Genomic DNA, 24,596 nt, shown 5'->3' with positions numbered 1-24,596 from the left:
CTCTCTTAAAAACACCTAATTCCCAGAAGGCAATTAATGCAAAAAAGTGACAAAAGACACATTACTTACTTCAACACAGTTACTGTAGTTTGAAGTTCATTTTATTGTTGTGTTTTGTGGGTGAGATTTGTTTACAGATTCAGGGTTAATGCCACTGAACTCCATCTTGACAGAGCAACAAAATAACTCCAAAACAGGCTAGAGCAATAAATATCAAACCATTCATTCTAAAATGTATAAATATAAAAGTAATTTCTGAAAATGTAGGAAAAAACAGGAATCCATTTTTCTCTTTTGGCCTTCTGTAGAGTACATTGTCGTGGTACATCCGTATCACCTCAGATCCAGCACGATTATCTTTATGTCTTTCCCAACCACATGGGTACATGGCTGCAGAAGAAGTCAACCCATTACTCTCAGAAATCTCAGAAAAATACCCAGTAACTTCATCCATGAACTACACATGTAAAAGACCACTGAAAAAAACCTACATGGAACAAAAAATCTTAACTTTTTTCAGAGTAGGACTACCTTCTTGTTATCCCTACACTCAGTGATGAAAGAACAGAACAAAACAAAACTCTGACCTGTCCTTTTGAGGCCTAATGCTGACATTCACAGAGCCTGACAATACAGTAACTTCCAATGTCTCTCAGCATGACTTCTCTGTATTGGATCATTTTATTTTAATCTGTAGGAGATGCTTCTGTATTTGAAGTGAACCTCATTGAAAAAACCCTAACACTTAATTATTCAAAGGTAAAGGTTCTTATCAGAAATGCCAGTGCTAGCTGGAAGACAGTTCTGGCTGACTGTACTGCTCAGCCACACATACACCATTATGCTACTGAAACATCAAAAGATCCAGCAGTTACAGAGAAATGCTCAGAGAAGCCAGGGCAAACTTTTGGCAATGAAGGAAATAGGGCTTAACCTACGTACAGCTGCACTTTAAAGCAGCTGGGATGTTTTGTTGGGGCACCAAAATTGGAGAGATGAAGGGATTCATTGCTTAAAAACTGAGGAGCTCAAGAGGAACTCCCTTTTGAAAATGTGGGTTTTGCTCCTTCTGAAAGCAGGTAAAGGTGGTGACTGATAGGAACTACCTCTGGTTAACCACCTTCTGAATGGCAGCTTGTAACACTCACCTCATGGCTGCTTAAGTAGTCTCCTGCTGTTTACCTTGGTCAGTGAACTAAGGGTAATGAATTAGTAAAACAGGGGGGAAATTATTAAGAAATCTAATCTCAAGTTTCTGTTTTCAGCAGAACTGTGGTCAGGACTTAGAACAGTAAAAATTGTGTTGAATTATATACTTACATTAAATAACCTAGGGTCCTTTGTATGTGGATGGAATCCCTTCTTTTTACAAGCAGAAACTTCTAGCATGCCAGCATTAGTCAGTCTGAAGATGCCAGTGCTGAAAAGCAGAACATGAAACTCCTGTTACACACTGCTCCCATAGCACACAGCCAAGGTTTCACATACAAATTGCTTTGCTTAAAAGAAGGACAACAGAAAGCTGCTTGGTGACCTTCAATACACAGGAGCCCCAGCTGAGCTGGATTTTTAAAGGCATTTTACATCAAGGGGAACTGCATTCCTGTAAAGGAAGAGATGATGAGGGGAAGGGGACAAAAAGGATCCCAGTGCTGGAGCTGTTCCTACTAGGCAGGTTAGGCCAGTGAGGGATAAGGCTGGTTCACACAGGAACAGATGCAAACCAGAAACTTATGTGTTCTGGATTGCATTCCACCCAGGGCAACTTAAAAGATACCAGCCTTTAAACCAGCTGTGTGAATGGCTAGTAGGAGCACATCCTCCCCACTCTTTTGGGTAATCACACAAAGCATTAGAAAATGCACTGCTGCAACTCTTTAGGTATTGAATAAAAGGTTACAAAGCCATCCTTCTGTAAAGAGAACCTATTACCTGCAGGGCAGCACCTGACCATATAAATGTTACAGGTTAGAGCTGGTTACAGGGTAGCAGCATCAACTGTGAGAGTGGCTGGTAAGAGCAGAAATTTGGAAAGGCATGCAGGCATGCTCAGGGTTAGAAATGCTGGTGCTTGTGCCCTTGCCTCTCAGTCTGTGTTCACAGCTCTGCTACCTGAAGAGCCCATTTAGGAAGTTAGGCAGCCAGGACAGGATTCACTGAGGCAGAAGGCCAGAAGGAAAGGCTGAAGAAATGCACGCTCTAAAGAATGGAGTTAGCCCTGGCAATTTAAAATGCCAGGCACGCCAAAGGAGAATCACAATTTTGTTGAGGTTGGAAGGAACTGCTGAAGACTGTCTGGTCCAGTCCCCCTGCTCTGGCAGAATCACCTTGAGCAGGCTGCCAGGACCATGTCCAGTCACGTTTTTCTTATCTCCAGGGATGTAGACTTCATGACATCTCTGGGAAACCTGTTCCATTACAAACCTTCACATTAATATCTGCAATATTCTATTTTTTTCCAAGTACATAGTTTGCAATTTATGAAATTCAAAAATAGATCCCTATTACCAAAAAAGTGAATTTTACCCTTCTGCTTTGCAAACTGCAATTTTCATGTCATTCTAGAGAAATAAGTCTAACCTCCCTCCACACTCTCAAGTGGACAGAATGAAGACAGATCTGTGCTAAGGCATTGGCAATGAGTTCTCCAGAAGAATAGCTCCTGCAATTATTACTTTGTTGAGCAGAATATACAAAATAAAAGAAAATTTAAAACCTGAGTCTGTGGAGGGAGAAGGAGAGAAACAATACTGTGCATAGAGACTGACTGAAATGCAAGTCTAGGCTACTCAGAGAACACAAAGTCACAACACAATGTTCCTGCCCTTCCTCTGAGCTGACATGTACCCTTTGCATTTGATCAGATTTTATGACAAGAAGAATGGAAAAATACCAAAATATTACTTAAAAAATCTGAACTTACTCATTATGCTTTGGTGAACAAACAATTGCAATGGCCTCTGGCAACATTAGCTGATAAGAACAATGAGTATGGAGATCAACACTGGATAAGAATGCAGTTTGTGTTGGATGTGTCTACAAAAAAAGGGAAAACTCAACATCATGAAATGTTTCTTACAGATCAAGGTCAACATATATTTAAGAAGGAAAAATAATTTGTTTCAAGTGAAAGCATCAGTACTTCCTCAGGATGGTTTCTAAAGTTCTTCTTAGCCCAGGGTCTGTATTGTTCTACACTGTTCAACCTGGAGGCTGAAAGAAGGCTTTTCAGGATGATTTTCATGGGGGTGTGTTCACAATCAGATATACAAGAAATTTTCTGATCATGTGGGGGAAAAGGTGAAATGAAGAAGCACAAGACAAATGGAAATTACTTAATTGCTGAAAATCTCTAAGAGAAAAATTAATATAAAGTTTAAACAATACAATGCACCCCTCCCTGACTTTTGAATATGGCATTAGATAGTAATAAAATACCCCTAAATCAACATTAAAAAAAGTTGTACCAGCAAAAGTAGGCCCGCTGGGTCAACAGGATGCCTAAATTGCATTTAGGAGTTCTCTGTGGAGAACATGAGTGCTTATTTACATCACTGGAATTTGAATTCAGTAAGCAAATTTGTATTACTCCAGTTGTTTCTTTTGTTTATTTCTTTTTTTTTCCCCCACATAGTATGTAGAGCCAATATAGGAAAACCAGAATCTATGAGTGATACATACATGGATCCAGCCCAAAGTGAGGAGATCATACTGATCCTGAATACCAAATAATTCTTCCACGTTCTCCATGTCACAGTAGTCTGGTCCTGCAGTTTGCTTTGGCACTATTACATGTGTAATAGTAAATTCATTATGAGTCTGCAAAACAAACATTGACTTAGGGTGGAACAGACTGCCTAAGGAATAAATGCTGAATCAAAATCTGAAAGATGTCAGCTAAAACAAAACAGTACAGCTCCACTGATCCCAGCTCCACTGATCCCAGCTCCACTGATCCCAGTGCAGCTCTACCAACACACCATACCTAAAAACATGCCTTAGCATTTTATCATGAAAGCATCCAGGGTAGTATTAGTCACAGTACAAGAATGTTGTATTGAACTGTTCTCAGTGATCAGTGTGAAAAGACTGCCCTTTAAAATAATTAAAAACACATAAAAGAGCTTTGAGAAAACAATCATGATTTTCTGTGAAACAAGACTAATACTGCTGTTCTTTCCCTTCATGCAGTTCAAATACACTTGGGATCATCTAAAATTCTTCACGTCAGCATCAGCCATGACATCTTTCCCTGCTCTCAAAGGACATTAAGTGTAATCTAGGTCAAAGAAAAAAAAAAAAAACAGGCTGAAAACCAAATGTTCTACAGCTTGATGGGGGGATTTCTGTTTTGTTGTGCCATTATTCATTTGATGACTCCAGTGGATTCTGGCAGTCTTTATATTTCATTGTCCTGTGACTAAACCTCACTTACCTTAGATGAATGCCAGAGAAAGTACTTGAAAAAGCCTGTATTGTACAGCATGCTGAAAAACTTGCTAGGCTTTACAGCAATAGCAGCATACTTTGAGCAGATAAAGCAAGCCCACAGTGCTGAAATGACCACTAAGGTTATAATATGAAGTTCATTACATGGAAGGCTAACCATTTATATCTGCTTTTGCTCTGAAATCAACACATCCCAGGATATTACAGCACTATCAAGTGTGTCTTCCCCATAAAAATATGAGGGTTAAACTGTACCAGTTTTCCACAGAGAATTCCACATGTCTCTATTCCTCTTACTGTATTTGCCTCTGCCAGCAGCAGAAATTTGTGACAGAGATCCCTGGGCAAAATGACACCTCTGAGTCCTTCGGCCAATTGAGCTAACCAAGAATATAAAAAAAAAAAGAGAGAGAGAAAAAGAGATTAAAAAAGGCATTTACAGCTAACAGCTAACACAATAACACAATGAAGATCCCTAAAATAAGGAAATATACACAGTGTATTATACTATATTTACTACAAGTGGAAGGATTATACTTTCCACATCATAGGCTTCTAATGAGAATAAATCTACAGGATAAGCACTTCATCTAAATTGAAGCCACCAACCCACAAGATATGCTCATTAGCCTGTCCCTGAGGTGATAGTCAGCTGGGACCATCTCCCAGGCCAGGGCTTTCCAGGGGGAACCACTGCAGGTTCTGTTTCTGTTCCCTTGAAGCCCATGGAAAGATTCAGAGTTCGTTTCACAGGACACTAAATCTCAATCTCTGTATCCATCCATTGGTACTCAAATGGAAAATGTGAAACTGTGCAACTCTCCCTCTTAAAATGAAGAAACTATAAGGAACTGCTGTGCTTGCACAAACCTGTTCATGGTTATTTCAGTATGGGCATCCTCACAGTGAATAAAGACATAAGAAGGTAGACAAAATAAAATAGGGGAAAAAAGCAATGCCTGCACTTACTCTGAACAGCACTTAGAGTGGCTGCTGGCTTTAGGACCCGTTCCACTGGCGGTGAATGTCCAGCACAGCCAGAGGTGCCGCGCCTCTCCTTTTTCTCCAGCAGTGCTGCAGATAAGGAGCTGTTCTCTGGTACAGAAACACAAGACAGCATACTTCCATCTATCTGTTCAGACATAACCACACTCTCTTTGATTTTCTGATCTCGAGCTAGCTCTTGCTTCTTAAGTTGATCCTCAAAGAATTGAAACTGTTCCGATTCGAGCTGCTGCTGCCGCATATGTGCGATTCGTTTCTTCTCTGCCTCTATTAGCTTTTGGTGCTCCAGTTTCTTCAGAAATTCAGTTTTACATTTGTTCTGAAACAAACACAACAAAGTGACATTCTCAGAACACCAAAAATGCCAGGAAAAATGGAAGGAAAGGAGCAATCTAATAGTTCAATAAACCCATAAAATCCTGTCAATAAAAAGGAACTCTTTTGGAACCTGGTTACTGAACTGGAAAATACAACTATATCCCCAAAGGTAGGATGGAAACATAGCATTGATGGATGGAACAAAAAAGATGTTTCTTGGATTCTTTTTCCAATACAAGTTTTTAAGCTATAGATCCTGTTTTCAGTGGCTTCAATCTCAATTCAAATTAGAGCACATTTGGAGCCAAGGAATCTTTTCCGCTTATGGAGATGAGTATCAATTTAATTTTCTTTATAAGGTGACATCAGAGCACATCAAAAACCTAACTGGATCTCTGTAGACAGTTATTAAGTAAATATGGCAGCACATGTATTTCCCAGCACACAGTTGCATTACTTATTTTTAAATGACCAGCTGATTCTGAAGAAGAAATGAAAAGTCATTCCTAAGCAGCTCAGGAAATTATTAGGTTTTTGTAAAACTGGCCTTTTACTGCTTAATTTTTAAGTTTTATATGACAGAAAAATATGCATGTCAACATTTAATAATCATATAAAACTTACTTTGTGTTGCATGTACTCTTGATATTCTAAGTTATACTTTTTCAAAAGATCTCTTTTCAGTTCGTCTGTCCGTGGAAATGCAACCTCCTTCAATTTCTTTGAGGTGGGATGGGGAAAAAGATAAATAAGTTTACTTTTCACTTTTTAAAAGAGCCACCTGGAAAACAAACTCAGCTGTAACACAGATTTTTAAAAAATACAAAACAGAAAAAAACCTGCTCTTCTCACAGGAAAAAAAAAAAGCAAAAGAGAAAATACACATTATATCATCAGTTTATGAAGCTTCTATAGTACATTGGTTTCAATAAATATATTGATTTACATTAGTGAAACATGTGACATGGCTGCTTCTTATCTCAAGGAAAGATTAGTCCTTTTAGTAGGAGTCTGTTATCTCTGTCTTGTTTAATAGGTGTGTGATGACTAATGTTTTTGTTGTAGGCGTAATTTGTTTAAAAATGTTAAGGCCAACTTAGAGTGTTTCAGGTAGGAACACTGCATTTCTCTCTGGAACTTCTCAGTCAGAAATATGTCTGAATATGCCCATTTTCAAGTGGCAAAAAGAAAGGTTTTTTTTGAAGAGATAGTTATACTTGTAGCTTTCTGTCACGGACCCGGCAAAACAACATTTCTTATAAAACAGAACCAATACCCAATGCTTTCCACTTATGTGAAGGCTACTACAAAATAATTCAGAGGCTGTAGGCAAGGGAGGGAAAGTGACCATGTGCTTAATGCTACTGAGTGCCACAGGGGAAAGCCATGTTAGATGCCCTTTCTCAGAAGGGCTGTTCTCCTAGTGGACCACAGTCAGAACTTTGGCATAGATTGTTTTGGTTTTGAGTAAAACATTCAGTTTAACAGTAGAGAAAGCAAGCAAACATGGGGGCAGGGAGCGAGAGACACTCATGGTCCTACTAGAAATTCTCACTGGGCAGTTCCAGCTGTTTAAAGTTCAGTCTAAGGCTATACTTTAAATTTATTTAGGATTTATTTTCTAGAGGGGAAAAAAACTAAAGTAAAACTATTTTGTATGGAAATGGAGGGAAAAAATCTGGTAAAAACTAAGTAAATACATATTTGGTAATAAAGAAAAAAATATATACTTTACTTATTTAGGAGAGTAAGCAAATACTGCACAGGCATCAGTAATGCCACACATTTCTCCTCCTGTTTGCAATAGTCAGTTTGGACCATTCTCCATTCACATAACTGGGACCAGAATCAAACTAAGTACTGTTAACATCTGCATTTTTAATATGCAAACTTTCAGAAATAGAGGTTTCCAGGCTCCCAACAGCCTACCAACTTACTCAGACCATTCTCATTCACGTTTTAGATCAATAATTTAATTTCCAAAATAAAACATGTACGAGTAGTGGAGAAAAGTATCAGAAATTGAAGCTGTGATGGCTGCTATGGTTGCTCTGGGGAAAAAGAAGTTATGGCCTATATGGGCTGGAAAAAATGAAGAGGTTCTGAGTAAAACATTTCATAAATACCAGGAAACCATAACCCTACCTTAATAATATCTTGTTTTTCTGGTACTGCACATTGGTGATAGTCTCGGTGACTGGGCAGCTTTTCTACAAACAGCCTAGAAAATTAAACATGCCTGTGTTTAGTCAGAAGAATATCCATAATAGCTTTCATGTTGGCAGAAAAATCAGTTTCACATAACTGTCAAACACTGAATTCCAGATGACTTGGACCAGGGTTCTACACACATGTTTAAACCAACGCATTATGGGATGGACCTGAATGGGGGACACAGAATAAGGACAGGAGATTATTTTCCACATCTAGTATATTTTGGTTTCCATTAGTACTGGGTTAGGTTAAAAAAAAAGGCCTAACTAGCAGCCAGCATCTAAAAATATCCCTCAAAACCACCCTTCACTCTAGCCTGTGCTAGTAAATCCTATTTCTACTCTTTATCTGTTCTTAGCCAAAATGCTGACTCTCCAGCGGAAGAATAGAATACAACACTGACTGTCACTAAAGCAGGTATTTTTACCAGACCAAGCTGCACAGATAAATTATGGCAACACTCAGGTGCAAAGAGTTTGCTATGTACAGCTGCTATCATTCTTTCAGCAATTTGCCCAATATTCACCTCCAGACCCTCTTTTTATAGAGACAGATACATTTGAAAAGAGGTGGGCTAAGAGAGCTTTGGTCTAGCTTTCAGAGCATGAGGAAATTTGGAGGGAGGAAGGATGTTTCCTTTACAAAAATTTAAAATATGCACAGTAAAAAACCCTCAAACCTTTCTGAAGTAATAAAACAAACCAATCAATCCTACAGCAAAACTAGCTAGGTTAAAAGTTTAAATCTGCCAGTGATATATTTTTCAGCTGTCTATTTTGAGAGTTGTAATGAAAGCTGGCCGGATTTGCTCTTTTGTGGTAAGAAGAATAATCATAAACATGCACTGCAGATTTTGCATTTATTCCTGTAAGAAACAATAAACTATACTTAATCCTTTTGAGGAAGAAAAGTAAAATGAAAGCAAGAAAACACTTCTCTCATGTTTTTTATTATTGTGCAATACTACCATCCTTAAGATCAGCAGATGCTCATACAGCATAACTACTAAAGGCTTAGAAATCTTATTTAAACATTGCTTTTAAAGTCAAAAATTGTACTTAACCAACATGCTGACATATAAAGAGTAATCTGGGGGCAAGAGTGCTCATGGTATGGCCTGGCAGAGTAAATTCAAACCTCTGTATGCTAGGTTAATTCATGCCTGGCAGTTCACACATGGGTAGGACAACCACATGAAAAGGTGGCAGGAAGTTTTAACAAAGCCCACGCTCAGTGTAAAATACCCACAGAGAACAGAGCTGTTCTGCAAGAACACATTCAACAAATCTCTCCTTATCTATGGGGGTTCTCAGGGCAACTCTCCATTTCAGTCTACTCCGAATTATAAGCTGCAACTGCTTTCTCACGTGATGAACTTGTTGTAGAAGACGAAGGCGTTCTCCAGGTTGCCCTCCTCCATGTAGACGGCGGCCATGCGCTCCATCTCCACGCCCGATCGGAAGTACCGCCGCGGCGTGATCTCCTCGTTGATGCTGATGTTGCTGCCCAGCTTGCTCAAGGCCCTCACTCTCTCCTCCGGGGTCACTGAGATGTCTGTGTGGTCAGGAATAGCTACCAGCTTTCTCTGAAAAAGAACAGTCTCGTTAGCTAAGAGAATATTCCCTTTCACTTTCAGTAAGTGGTCTCAGTCAAGAAGCTCAAGGGAAATACTCAGCTAGTTTCTTCTGAAAATAGGCTTTGGTTTCTCCACCTCTAGCCACAGTTGAAACATTACAATATATTTCACAATTACATATTGCACAGTTGAAACATTACAGCATATTTCTCAATTGCAAGTAATTGTGATCAAAAAGAAAAGTGATCTTATTTCCTCTGAAAACAACAACAAAAAGGATAAAATTAGGAAAATTAAGTAAATTGCTGTAGAAATTACCAAAGGCAGTATAAAGTGTGTGCTCTTTAAAAATCCACACACATGAATTCTACAAGGTTCTGTCTTAAGTTACTGAAATAATTTGATTGATGTCCTGAATACTCAGGGTATTATTACATGATGTATAGCATTTGACTGCTAGAAACAGTTCAGGAAACAAAGAGCAATAAGCTCCTCTGTTGAGTCAACAGTTCACTTCAAATCTTCATTTCCAGTTTTAAATGAGGCAGTTAAAGACTAAGAAGTTTGAACTAATTACTGACGAAGAACCACAGCTGCTTATTATGGTCATTACCTTCCTGGTAATTAATAAATTAATAAATGGCTACTGTAAGTTGTTTCCTCTCACTTTGATGAAATTTTTTACTCTTTCTATTCAAAATGCTCATTTCAACTTCTTAAAAATCTGGTTGCTGACACCCTATAAATCACACATACAGAAATATAATAAATTCCAACAAAACTGTCGGGCAGCATGCAGGAAGAGACCCACGGAGCTGAGAGCCACCACTGCTACACAGCTCTCTTGAAATTTTTCCTAAATGACAGAGAGGTTGCTCAGCCACTGAAACATTTTTCTGTAATACATACCAATGAGCTGACAGTGAATGGTTGCTCCATGTTGTTGTCTGCCTGTAAACCAAGGAGATTGCTCTTTTCCTCCAAAGTCTCCATCTGACTGAAAGGCCAGTTCCAATTCTGAGCTCAGAATTTGCCACCAGATGTCTCAGGGTTCAATAGCCCAAGGGAAACTGGAATAAAGATATGTTGATTGTGGTTGTGTGCTGGAAAAAATAAGTCGTTCAGATTAGAAATATATTCAAATGTCACGTAACTTTGCATGCCAGCACCCACTCATTACTTTCGTGGCACAGTACTCACACATTTAATAATAATTTCAAACATAACAGGTATCTAGAATTTAAATTGGGAATGCATAAGGTAAGGGCTTACAGTGCAGTTGTGAACTAGCTGATCTTTACTAAGGTTATTTCAGCAGATTTTAGCACAATAAATTATTTTTATAATTTTTATAGCAACTTAAAAAACCCCTTTTTAAGTATTAAGTGAAAAACAGAAGTCTGAGGACTTAAAATCTGTGCTTCCTTGAGCCTATATGCTTACAAATATATTTATAAAAAGTATGAATCTGGTATCTTTATTTTCTGCTAAGACTATGAGAAATAAAACTTTATACACAACATTGTATCAGTAATATAAAGCAGAAAAAAATACTTCAAACACCATGTGTTCCACCTGCACAGCTTGCTGATTTCAACACTCAAAATACAATCAACTCTGATGAGCCAGCTAATAAAAATTCCTCTTTGCACAGCTTTGAAGAAGTAAAGAGAAAAAATGTAGATGTTGTGGTCATCAAAGAAACAACCCAAAAGGAAACTAAACCCAAACAAGAAAACCCAAGTCTGAGAGAGGAATGAAATACTCAAATTACACAGGAAATGTGAAAATTAGGTTTCTAATGTGTTTTTGCATTAGTGTGCTCAGTCTAAACAGACTTGATCCTGCAGGTCATAGGCTCTTCATAGGTTACAATAAACATGCTTATGTTTTTGTAAAAACATAGAGTGGGTTCAGCAAAGATATTTTCTCAGCACACCTCTCTCTAGAGGCCAGAGGACTTTGGGTTGAAGAAAACAACCCTAATGTGTTTTCAGATGGCTGTATTTCTCAAGTATTGATTTTTGTGTTTGTGTCTTCCTCATTTTTCTTCCAAAAGCAATACTATCTATTAGATCAGTCCCTAATTTTAACCATTAGTGTAAATCCTTTTCCAGAAGTTTTTTTAATTAAGGTATTCAAACTTCTTGCACAATTTGTGACCAAAAATATTAGGCTTATAGATCTGAGAAAACAACCTTAGTTGTGGTTGCAGTGCTAATAAACATAGTTGTCTAAGCCATTTAATTTTATAGACACGGAGCTCTGGTGTAAGTGACCACCTTGGCAGGAGAGCCTATTCACTGCCTACTCACAAACTGTACAAAGGCCCCATGAGACAATGATAAGGAAATATTTCTGCTTTAGCCTACTCTAAGAAACTTTCTGCTTTAGGGCTTGTTCCACCCGAAACCCTTCTTCACTGAAGCACAGGAAGGCTGTGAAAGGACAGAGCCAAAAGCTTAGCCAGTGCACAATTTGTGTCAGACTTCTGGCCCTGCAGCCCAGGTTCCAAGCAGAAATAAAACCTTCAATGAGACTCTGCATGCATATGCTTTGTAAAACTCAGGAACAAAAACCAAAAGCCAAACCAACCAACCAAACAAAAAAGGACTTAAAACGCATATATATTACAAATATTTATCCATTCACTTATCCATCACTTGTGAATTTTAAATTTTATTTCCCCTAGAAGCATCTGGGACAGCTGAAATACTTGAATGGAAGAATGGGTTTGGTCTAAAGTATGCATCCAAGTATAACAAACTGCAAAATGTTCTAGTCACTCATGTACATTTTAAAAAAATTGTAAAGCTGCAGAAATGTATTTCTCTCCAATTTCTTATTTCATTTAACAGCTTCTGCCAAGAAAACTTTTCTTAGCAGTTTTTCATCCTGCTTTCAAGGCCTTCTCCCTTAACAGTCCTTCTGCAAAGCCCAGAGAGGAAATGGACATTAAGGACAATGCTCATGAGATGCTTCCCACTGAAGACATGGAATATGGATCAAATGCTTCTTTCACCTGTTACCACTCCCTGGAGACCTTTCAGTCTAGCTGCTAGGCAAGTGCAAAAAAGTTACTGCAAGTGGCAAACACAGGAGCCACTAATTAGGGGTTTGGTTGTTTTTTCTGGCGCCAGTACTCCCAAAGAGGTCTTTGTTAAAGAAGCCTATGGTATTCCCCCACCAAAATCTCTTTGGAAATGCCACAGGAAGACATCATGGAACCCTTTACTTGCAAATGTTTCTCAACTTGACCAGCTCTAAGAATATTAAAGCTATAAACGTAATTCAGTGAACTTTAAACCCAAAGAAGCATTAGCTATAATAATTTTTTTAAGTGCAATACCAGGTATTTTAAACAGGAGACATCTGGTAATAGCAGAAACTCACACTTCCTCAAAATTGTGTCAGAGCCTGAAAAGGATGAAGAAGCTCTGCAACAGACATGAGACATGTCACAGTGCAAGAGCTTAGCAGAAGAAAGTCTGCAAATAAAAGAAGAAACTGTCTTTTTAAGTTTAGTTTCAGGAACACACTAAAAACGAGACACTGTAAATAAAGAAGAAACACTAAGATGAATTTGTATCCCGTTTACAAAAATGTCAGATTCAAATACATTCACCATTACAGGTGGCAGTGTAACTTAAGAAAAAAGAACCCCTATAAAGATTGTGGGCTGACTTATGACTGCACTCCAATATATTATCCTTAACATGTGGACCCACTGGCAGAATTATGGATGATTAAAATGCTGCGAGTTAAGCTTTACTGAAAACACCACCAGAGGCACGTCTGCCAGGTGCCTGGAATGCCTCAGTGCATAAATCTCCTCATGCACAGCTTCACAGCCACCTTCGGCTGCTCCAAGGGCACGGCACTGCCAAGGGGCTCCCCTCACCCTCACCATCCTTCTTTGGGCTCTCACCTTGCTGCCTCCACTGACTTCAAGGCAAGGTGTAGCTGATCCAAATTAAAACTATATGGACTTTTACTTTCCTTCTCCAAACCAAAATGCAAAGGAGAAGGCAGAACCATGAAGCCAGCAAAGCAGAGAGGTTTGTCACTTTCTGAGGCAGTGCTGTCCTAGATTGATATGAGCTGGCTTTGAAAGGACACCCTAAGAGTTTGTATAGTTCCTACAAAAATTGCCCAGATCTGGCAAGTGACTCTGTTTTCCAGAAATATATTTCACTTTACAAGAGTAAAGATAAATTCAAATACCAAATTTTTCTGTATGGCTGAAACTAATTAAACATACACAATACTTATGCTAATACAGTGAACTACACTCCAACCTCAACCACAGGGGATAAACACCACTGATAGCTTGGAGCTGTCTTAGTCTATTATACTCTAAAGTGTTCAAAACTCAAGAGTAAAGATGCATTTTTCTACTTCACTATTTCAGGCATTCCAGTTAATTTAGATGGACTTAATATTTGTTTGAGGAGAAATGCCAGGACATCAAGCATTCAAATGAAGTTTTCTTCTGATTATGAGTTTTCTGATAGTCATTACCAGATAATAATAATAATAATATAACATCTATCCAATGGTTAAGAAACTTTTCTTGATTTCATTGGGAATAGCACTTTTCATCAAATCCCATTTCCTCCTCCAAAAGCATTTGTTTTCCCCTATGTCCCATCTTATTATTGTATGTATTATTCCTTGAAAAATCCAGGTTTATTAAATCAAAGCCATTCAGCCACAAGAATACAGAGCAAACTGAGAAAAACACCATTTTAAATGGCATTGAAAGTGATTCCTTCTGTTCAGGCGAACAAGCATGGTACCAAGCAGCAGGGAAATGAAAAGCAGAGAGAGCAATTTTAAGCGAAAGCACATGCCAAGAGTAGTACATGAAGATAGAATAAGCATATCAAGTACCTCAGGAGCAGGCTCACGAGACAGAGGTGGTGGGAGAAGATCTGGGGAATGCATGCACAAACAAACCCTCCTGAGAGCTGCAATACAAATTCCCCAAGGCCCTCCCAGCTTGCTGCACGCCTGCATGTCAGGCAGGTGCCAGGCTGGCTGGAGGTGCCAAGCGAGGCACCCTGGCTGTGCTCAGGGCACGACAGGCACAGCCCTGCTGGCTTTCCCCGTGACACAAGTGTGGGGTGGCAGTGAGAGGGGACACACATGGCTGCACGGCTGCGGTGCTGCTGGAGCTGCATGCACGGCTGGCGCCTGCAATGCCTGCAGCACTGCAGCCAGGGCACAGCCTGGCACAAGGAGCGTGTCTCCGTGCCTTGCTGGGACAGACCCTGAAATGCCCTTCCCTGACAGAACCTGGCTCTGGGAGATGACTGTCCCAGCCAAGCCAGGGACACAAGCAGGACCACGCTCTGCCCAAGGATGCCCACAGGGACTGTGGCACCCCAGTGGGGCTGTGCTGCTCCAGCTCTCCAGAGAGGACACAAAGAGAAGCTCAGGGCATCAGGACCTCCCAGGAACTGACTGCAGAGTGCCAGCATTGAATTTGAACTCCTTGTTGTCATCTGGAGGCTGCTTTCCCCTCTCCAGTTCTTCAGAAGAGGTTGAATGAACAATGTTGCTCGTTCTTGAGAAGTTCCAAGAAATGTTGAATGAGCTTTTGGATTTTTAAACAAGTAACTGAGTAATTTCCATAAGTATTATTAAAATATATATAATTTTCCCTTTGTAACATTAGTAACTTTGAAACATTTGAAACCTGGAAAGATTTTCCTCTTTGTAACACATTTTTAAATTTTAAGGTAATTAATCATAACACAGACTGCACTGCTGCCAGCAACATTTATCAATATTTTGATTATTTGTCCTCTGAAAAAAATCTTCATTACAGAGATCACTGGCAAAGTTTTCCAAAGCACTTTCTTCATTCAAAGATTACGTTTAAAATAATCTATACAATGATTTATTGTCTGAATACTTTTAATGGCGGATTATTCCAGAAATACTCATCTTTTTGTTTGATATTTTTGCGGAATATAAAGCCTAGATGAGGTTCCCACCAAAATCATTCACTTCACTCCACTGGGATCAGGATTCTTAAAGTATATCTAGAAATATTTGCTAATATAGAAGCTAAAATGTATTATAGTTCTACTTTTTGAAGCTGCTCTTGAGAGAACTGTTCTGCAGCCATCCCATGGCAAGAAAAAGCTTACTTTAATATTGCCATGAGAAGTTAACACAATCATACTTCATATCACTATACTAGGAAGTGTGATGATTACAGAGAATAAAGATGCATGTCAAACCATAAGGAGGTCAGTCCTCATTAAAATAGCCAAATTAGCAAGTGCAGATAACACCTTTCAATTACCCACAATGGAACGAAGTTGTCTCAGCAAACTTTAAATAGGTCACACCAGCAACTGCCAGATGAAGGTAAAGGACCATTTCATGCCAATAAGTTACCCATGAAGCAGATAATTAAATTCTGTACTTGGAAGTGGCTACTCAAGTGAATTTAGTGGAAAACAGATTAGAAATACAGGCACCTATCTCATTCAGCTCTTTTTGAAATTCCAGGCCCTGTATTGGCACAGCACATGATTATTTATATACACACACTTAGGTTTGATATATATAAATATGCTAAATACCAGCCTAAATTGCAAACTGCCTTCTGTTGGTTCTCTCCAAAAAGAAACAGCATATTCATCTGTCAACATGCTTTTTGTAACAAGCATTCATCATCACAGCAAGTGATTCAGCTGGTATAGTAAGCAGTCTCTTCTGGAAAAAAACCCAACAAAGCACTGAATGCCATGGCAAGACGATTCTCTTGTGCAGAGGAAATACCCAATCCACAAAACTCAGCAGAACAGCTTTTCAATGAAAGGAATCGCTGCGAGGAGCTAGTTCCTGAAAACCCTGTGCCTTTCAATGGAGAAGTTGCTCTTCACAGCTACCACTAAGGTCAGCTCTAGAAAAGCCCATCTCAGTAACAGCTCATAGTTGACAGTGCTCCTTAGCTCCACAGCCCATTTAAACAGCAGCTCCAAGACCACCTCCCAAGCTCCACTAACTGCCAGAAGCAGCAGCTGAGCTAGACAACCATCTCTCCTAGAAGTGGGTCAAGAATATTTCCCCTTTCTCACAGGTGAAGGAGCAGTGCCTCCTGTGCCCCAGCACACTGCCCAGAGGCCTCTCTGCAAACTGTGTCAGTGGAGGATTGACAGGAGCACCTTCACCTGCTTGGGTGCTGAGGGAGAAATCACAGGCAGGGAAGATCCCCCATGCACAGGTCTGCCAAACCCAAGCCTTGCTTATATGCTTGGCCACTCAGTTGTACCTTGCACCACAAAACTGAGCTTTATTTTCATCTAAAAAAAGAATGGGTGACACAAGGGTCCGTTTTCCCACTTCAAAATGAAGCTTGAATTAATTGTCTGAAGACTGTTATAGTTGTTCTGAAATATTTGGACTACTGCAATTAGCCATTGTAGTTTCTTGAATATCAAGTGCTTTATACCTGGTTTTAATCTTGGCAGGGATACAAACACTACTGCATCAAGAAGCTACGTCAATCAAATTAGATTGCTACTGGGTCTGTTAAGACTCTGATAAACCACTTCAATATGCAGATAATGTCCAACATGGCACATGCAAGAAACTGACTTCTGCCCCCTACAGAGTATGTGAGTGCAGAGCCTACAGGCTTCTCTCTCCTATTCCTTCCAAAGCACAGAGCAGACCTCTGACTGTCAACTATTTTCTCATTAATTTTTATGCAGGCTGTTTTGAAATCAACATCGAGTATGGTTGTGCTGCTACAACATAACTCTATGCATTTGAGCTGTACACATAGATGACAGCTTGCTACCAGATTTATTAACAAGCTGTCTACAATGATATTAGTGACTTTTAAGAGAATGTCCTCAAAAACAGACTGGAAATATTAAACATTCAATCATGCATTCGTGAACTGACAAGTTCTTTCTCTTGTGGATTCTTGTGTTAAAACAAAACACAATCCCTCCTCCCCGCTCCTTTCTTTAGTGACACCATTCAGTTTTAGCAAAAAAGCATTTTTAACATGATGGATAAATATCAACCATGGTAGAATGTCTTGGATTACAAGCAAAATCTTTCTTAGGCAGTCAGTGAAATATTACTTATGCAACACAGAACAGCATCTTTCCAGTGACCCACTAAAAGAATGTTCTAGACATGATGTAGAAAAACAGTGCCATTTCCTTCCTTTGGGAAACCCACAACAATCCCCCAAGAAAATTGCACCAGGGCACAGTAACCCAGAAGAGGACAGAAGTACAAGAAAAAGCTGGTTTTATACAATTTGCCCTTTGATGATTCAACTAAAATACTGAAAAAAGGAGATACTTGCAATCCATTACATCCGTGATAAAACTAACTTCCACCATGAAGACAAGAAGCTGTGTTGCTAAGGGAAACAAATGAGAGGTTAAAATCACCACAGAGGCCTGCAATTTCATAGACTTCCAAGAAACAAAGAGAGCATGCTTCCTTGCAAAGCCTTAGGTTTCACTGATTTTCTCTATCTGTATCCCTATTTCTTTCAGGGACAAGGTCCCACTAGGCTAGAGGGGTTAAGAATCATCTTGTTCTTCCTATAAAATGCAATGATTTTTTTTTGGCAAAATATATCCTACCTAAATTTAGAACACTTGAGGCTCCACAGCGTCTAATAAGGACACTTGTTGATTAAGTAACTGGTTGCAGCAATCAATTTCTGTTTCTATCAGAAGATAAATTTTTATGCTGTCTTACTTTCTATAGATCAAAACATAGGGGACAAAATAAAAGTGAGCCAAATTTATTTGACATTTCTGACATACAATTTCACAGTGTATTTGAAGCCTATTAAAGTGCCTGTAAAGAATGAAGCTTGTTTTATTTGGTCTCAAATCTAGAAAAAATAATTTGAGGCATTAGTTCAAAGGATTCTGACTGTTTGGACACAAGTGGTTAAGTAAGGAAGGGTAAGAAATGGATAGTGAGATGACCTACAGGATAAAGTGTGATCAATCACTACGAACAACTACCATTTTACTGGCACGATTCTGCTGTACAATGTTTACAGTAAAATAACACAGTTAGTTGATTTCATAAGGAAATCTTTGGTCTTCTCCCCATTCTAGATGATTCAGATATAACATGCTATGAGCAAAAAACAACACAGGGAAAACAAGAGGAATGTCTGGTTCTGTGAGAAGAATTCTGTGAGCTTTAGACTCCTTGTTCTACTTGGATAGTTACAATATTTCATTTCTCTCACATAAGCTTCTAAGATTGACAGTGTTAAGCACATGTTTTATAGCAGCACTGGCTGTAACACAGCTCACAGGGCTGCTTGACAGTCAGCTGAATTATCCAGAATATCAAAGCTGAGCATGATCATTTCTGGTTAACATTTTGTACCCCTGCAGGCCAACAGCTTCATCCCAGTGCAGCTACCCACAGTCTACCTCTGAGCCTTTCAAATTATTTGCTTTTCCCCTCAGGATGAGCCCATCGACCTTTGCAGCCTATACAAGCTCCTTTTTATGTCAACATAGAGCATTAGATGTCTCTGAAGGGTTTTTGACAGTGGTTCAGAGATGCTAGAAGAGGAAGATGCTTCCTACATTGATTGTGTGGAGAGCCCACAGCTTCCATAACGCAATTCCGTATGTTGTGTGCTGAATGTGACTCATCCAGAGCTGCCAGGAGGAAGTGGTAGGCAGAGGGTTGTGTCTGAGGAGCTGCCTGACTCACAGCACTTCTGAGAGGCATCAGCACCTGGGCAAGATTGACAAGGCTGGATTTTTATAAGAGGAATTTCTTTGCAACGACAGTACTAAGCCACTGCACAAGGATTGCTCAGGAACCGCACGAGCAAGATAATTTTCTTTCAGGGACTGATACTTCTATTTATAGTGGAAAGCATGACCAGAAAATATGTTTCCTGGCATGACAATCTGAATGTTCTAATTTTATAAAAATTGTATAGACAAAGACTTCCTTTACATGGCAGCAAACTAATTTTCAGAACACAAATTGGAAGTGGATAAATAAAATTTCAGGAGTCTGATAAAACCAGAAAAAAGCCTGTCCAGCAAACAGAAACCAAAAACTTAGTTTTATACGGTATTTGTTCAGTGCCTTCATGCACAAGTCACCTTGCAGCAGCTGAAGATTTTACAATATGCCTCACCTTGAGCTATACTCTTCCTGATCCTGGTGATTAACTTCCAGGAAAAGCCTTAAGGCCTAACCTTCAGCATGTTTAATGCACATAAAGAAAACCACACAAGAAATGCCTTTGCAGCGTCTGCACAGCAATATCAAATAATACAAATGACTGCAGGATTGATCAAAACAATTTTTAAACATAATGCTACAAAATACCCCCCTGCACTTACAGCCATTTAAAATCCTGTACACACACACCCACACAAGGACCCCCAACTATGAAATTGGTACCTACAGAATTATATAGAATTTGGGATGAATGCTTCCTGCACTCCTACAGTATCCTGTGATCTGTGAAACTCCAGACTTGTAAACACTGGCCTTTGGTTTAGTTATCCAAACATTTAGTACTTAGACATGCAATATACCAGCTGCAATGCATTTCGTACAGGAGAAAACTCATCTGTTTCAGAGTATACTGCCTGAGCAGCACCCACAACAACAAACCTGGGCTCCAGTCTCCTGCAAATATTCAATGAAGTTCTGGGTCTATATCCTATTTTCTACTACTAGGTTGCCTAAGGCAAATCATCAATATATGCTAACTACAGTTTTGGATAGTAATTCACTTAAGCCTGCAATGAGAAGAGACCTCACTTCTGTGCAGAAAGAACTTTCTCAAAGCTGGTCTTCACCTGGGGAATGAATGTCCTGGGAAGTACAGTGTCTCCAAGATGTCATAAGCTCTCTACTTCCCATTCTCAGTAGAAGGTGGGGGTTTTCCTGCCCATGACTTCTCAGAGCATTCAGAACCATGTGCATATTAAACACAAATAATTCCAGCTCAAGAGGAATTCCCCCAGAAGAGACTTTTTGGCATCCTCCTGAAACCGGGCAGCATGCGCAAGAGCGAGATACATTCCTCAGTGCACTTCAGAAGGACACCTGAGATCCTGAGAGGTCAAAAGGAGGCAGGTACAAAACCAAGTATATGAACAGAAAAAGCTCATCAGAGAGTTACAGATGCTCAGCAACCACAATTTCTACTGGTTTAGATTCTTTCACTTTCTGTTCCGATGACCATCTTTCACATATATACGGAAATAATTCAAAGCCAGAACACTGATATCAGTTTGATTTGTCTCTGCCACACGGCAACATTCCGGACTCCCACCACACCGCCACCAGCTCTTTGCGTAGACGCAGCGGAGTCAGCAGGTTCAGCCGGCCGGGCTCGCTGCCCGCCGCCCCCCGCACAATCCCCGAGCCCCCGCTCTGCCCCCGCTGCTCCCACGCCCGCCAGCCGCTCCCCGGCCCCGCCGCTCCCGCCCGGGGCCGCTCCCGCCGGAGTTCCGCCCTGCCCGGAGGAGGGCTGTATCCGAGAGGCCTCCGCGGGTCCGCACCTGACACCGGGGCGGGGACGGGACGCTCTCCGGGCCGAGGAGCGGATGGAGCGGGTACCGGCCCCCGCTGCCACGGCCCCGGAAGGGGTACCGGCCCTTGTCGCTGTGCCCGCAGGGGCCGCTGGCGCAGAGCAGCGGGATGGAGGCGGAGGCAGCGCCTCGCCGCTCCGCTCGCGCAGCGGGCAGGGCGATGCTGCTTACCGGCTCTCGCACCCGAGCGAGCGGCGGCTGCCGTGAACAAAGCGCGGGGCGGGGGGAGGCAGGAGCGCCGGGGCGGCCTGGGCCTCCTCCTGCTCCTCTCTCTCCGCTTCCTCCTCCCGTCTCGCCTCGCCTCGCCTGGCCTCCCCCCGCCGGGACGCGGAGCTCCGGGCGCCCTGCGCGGGAGCGGCCCCGGGCGGGCGGGCAGGTGACGGCGGGGACCGAGCGCCCTGCGCCGCCGCAGCCGGGCCGTGTCACCGTGCGGGGCGAAGGGAGGAGCCTGCGCCGCGCCGGGCGAGCGAGCGGCGGGGCCGCGTCCCGCTCCGCGCTGCGGGGTCCGGCCGCCACAGCCCCGCAGCTGCGGGGGGCGAGGGGCAGCAGAAGTGCCGTGCGTGGGCGGCGGCGGGCGCGGGCAGAGGGTGCAGCACGGTCCGTGCGCACCTGGGATGTGTCCTCTCCGCATTCCGCACGGTCCCGGGGTCAGCCCGGCCATCATTAAGTCAGTCTTTATCTGCTTGGGTACCGGAGGGTATGCACACCTCACCTGGACTCTCCCGAACTTTGGGAAGGGCTAACTCGGGAAACAATGCTAGCAGCCTTGCGGAGGAAGCTGTGGGTAAGGAGGAAAAGGACGAAAGATAACTGAAGTTGTGGTTATCAGTGTGAAGCTGCTGTACCTGGGGAGAGGCATGCTGGACAGGAGGGCCTTCCTCCTCTAAAGCAGAGGAGGTGGGCTGGGTTTCTGAGGAGGCAGGGCAGTGCTGTGGGCTGGCCTAGATATCTGCTGGCAATGTTCAGCCAATGCACCAGTTAATCACTCTGTGATAAGTTTGGATGATCTTTATGTTGTCTTTTTGCTGAAGTGGGTCGGCCAGTATTGATCATAGTGATGCCTTTCCTGGACCCCAAACCTGAGCATGGAAGTCTAGACATGGTCTAAAATACTTGTATTTAGCTCATCCTGCACCCCCAAACACAGTATTGTAGTTTTCCTTCCCTCATTTCATTGTGAGGCTGTCCTGGCTGCTTGGCTTCCCAGCCTTGAAGTGCCACTCTTGGTGTCAGTCTTGGTCCTGACTTGAGGAACAGGAGGGACTGATTTGCAACAAAAAAAAAACCAAAAAAAAAAAAAAAAAAAAAAAAGCAACAAAAATCCAGTATGTTCAAATACCTACCTTGTTATCTTGGGTTTGGCTGAGAGAGCTGTGAAACAGAGGCTCCAGTCTATGCCATGGACGATTTTCAGTGAAACTGTTGAGTTATTCCTATCCTGAAGCAGCCATGGAAAGGGCACTTTTGGTGCTGCAAGGATTTTGTCTGGATAGCTAATGGTGTTCCAAGGGGAAGAGTAAAGAATGGCTATTCCTGTTGACCAGACCCTGTGCATTCCAAAACTGCATTTCTGATGGATGGCAATAAGAAGATAAAGTTTTCTTTCAGGAAACTTTGGTAAATGGAGAGGCTATCAGATGGGTATTTGGAAATTGTCTTCTGTTAAAAAAACTGGCAATCCTTTCTAAAACTCAGAGGTGAAATTAGGCTGAACATTATATTGATTAAGGTGTTCAGTAATGAAGACACTGCACATGGTGCTATTTCCCAAGAACTGTTGGTCACTGAACTGAATATTTCCCTGTAACCTCTTGCAGGATGTGTCTGTGGCTGGTTCTTCTTCTATAGCATGGGAAGATGGTCTAGAAAAGATTGAACTTGATGTCCTGGGGCAGCCCTTGGTGGCTGCTGCCAGGATGAGTAAACTTAATTTCAGACCAGTGTCCACACAACCAGATTTTAAGGAACTGCTAGATCCACCTTCCTTCACTTCCCAGAAAGGGCAGTGTGTCCCCACTGCTTTCTTCAGTTGCACAGAGCCATGTGCTCTGGTTCATGGAGAATCAGTTCTAATTCATGGTTAGCCCTGACTCTGCAGCAGGGAAAATGCACCACTGGAGAGGGTGGAAGGAGTTCAGTGCTGTGATTCTGGTTTTCCCTCACTTCCATTGTACATTTTGTGCAGAGTCACACTGTCAGGCTCATCCCATGCACCTTGTCTGAGTGCTGGGTGGTGCTGCAGAAGTGTGAATGAGAGCAGAGCTGAAGGGCTTTGCTGCCAGATCCTGCAGAGAGGCTCTCTCTTCCTCTTTGCCTAAGCTGGAATTGTGGATCCTGGTCCCCCTTCCTTCAGAGCTGAGCCTGTGTCTGTATGGGGTGCAGTGTTTGCTGTGCCAGTGCTGGGTCTGCCCTGCTGCTTTATAGGGGAGGGCCAGGTCAGTTGTGAGTTCCCTGGGGCAGCCAGGACACTGGGATTTATCAATGATGTGGTGTGGGCAAGAGAAGCCACTCTGTGTCTTGGACTGCAGATGTCCCCACAAGTTGAGAGCTCAGTTCCCAATGGTACCACAGGTTGCTAGAGGAGGTGAGTCATTTGCATATGTTTGCATGAAGGTGGCCTTTGCATGTGTTTTCTGTATTACAAGAGACAAACATGTTTTGTTTATATTGCTCTCTATCTCCCAGATTATCATCAAATGGGTTTCACTTTCCACAAGTCTTGACTGAGGAATCTGGGCTTATGCCCCCACCCAGAAACACCCACAGTGCCTGAGCTCTCCTGCCTTGCCCTGTAATGATGAACCCTTTGGTGTGATTTGTTCCCCCCAAATAATCTCATAGGAAAACACTGACATGATGGGCTGAGGACATAGAAGAACTTCAACTTCTTTACTGATGGTGGCAATGATATTTATTGAGATGGTTGCAGTTTGCTCTATTGCCATGTTATGAGCATGAAGACAGTTGTGCTCTTTGTAGTAAGAGGGGTAACAAACCATTAGTCAGTGTGAGGGTAAGAGAGTATCTGCATCTGTCCAACAATCAAGTGATTTTTCTCTGACATATTGTATGGTGTTGGATTTCTTGGCATTTGGGCCAGTATAGCCAACTCCTGTCTGCTTAGATGCCAGGGAAATTTTACAAGTGAAAATCTTTTGGGTCTTCCTTACTGCTGTTGTAATTGTGAGGAGAGGAAAACTGGTGAAACACTATCAGGGTGACAGATGATTCAATTTCAGCAAAGTTCAGTAAACAGAGAAATTATCTCCCATTTTGGGTTTTCAGGGGAAATCACCTTTGTCTCGAGTGAAATATGTAGTGCAGATCAACAAGGAAACAGAAAATGAAATCTTAGCAAAATCAGTCATATAAAAACTGAAATCTTCCAACTTAAGGGATCCCTGAAGTGTTCTGTGTAATATATTTGTAATTTCAGTGGTCATTCACAT

The 24,596-nt window shown here is 41.5% G+C and overlaps 1 protein-coding gene across 2 annotated transcripts; it reads right to left on the bottom strand.

Annotated features, from left to right (window-relative positions):
* Positions 1-104: 104 nt before the first annotated feature.
* On the bottom strand, positions 105-21,523 carry STAMBPL1 (STAM binding protein like 1). Of its 2 annotated transcripts, none has more exons than XM_030241411.2 (11): positions 21,319-21,523; positions 10,472-10,665; positions 9,354-9,571; positions 7,918-7,993; positions 6,397-6,492; positions 5,419-5,773; positions 4,705-4,829; positions 3,682-3,819; positions 2,924-3,036; positions 1,321-1,420; positions 105-390 (listed from the first exon to the last, which is right to left on the bottom strand). In XM_030241411.2, exons 2-11 carry the CDS (start codon positions 10,553-10,555, stop codon positions 334-336), a joined length of 1,362 nt encoding a protein of 453 aa, XP_030097271.1. In that variant the 5' UTR covers positions 10,556-10,665; positions 21,319-21,523; the 3' UTR covers positions 105-333. The 2 variants fall into 2 exon arrangements, with proteins under 2 accessions (XP_030097271.1, XP_030097272.1); XM_030241412.2 differs by having other exon boundaries at positions 10,472-10,632.
* Positions 21,524-24,596: the final 3,073 nt, after the last annotated feature.

The sequence above is a fragment of the Serinus canaria genome, chromosome 6 (assembly GCF_022539315.1).
Source record: "Serinus canaria isolate serCan28SL12 chromosome 6, serCan2020, whole genome shotgun sequence".
In the NCBI taxonomy this organism is placed as follows: domain Eukaryota; kingdom Metazoa; phylum Chordata; class Aves; order Passeriformes; family Fringillidae; genus Serinus; species Serinus canaria.
The sequence above is the reverse complement of the archived record's forward strand: the minus strand, read 5'-3'. Positions and strand labels throughout refer to the sequence as shown.

Excerpts from the sequence above, each read along its gene's own strand:
- STAMBPL1 (XM_030241411.2), bottom strand. The coding sequence starts at position 10,555 with ATGGAGACTTTGGAGGAAAAGAGCAATCTCCTTGGTTTACAGGCAGAC. Across the intron at positions 6,493-7,917 it reads AAAAACAAGATATTATTAAG|AAATTGAAGGAGGTTGCATT; the intron begins GTAGGGTTATGG and ends CCCACCTCAAAG. Across the intron at positions 5,774-6,396 it reads AAGAGTACATGCAACACAAA|AACAAATGTAAAACTGAATT; the intron begins GTAAGTTTTATA and ends TGTTTGTTTCAG.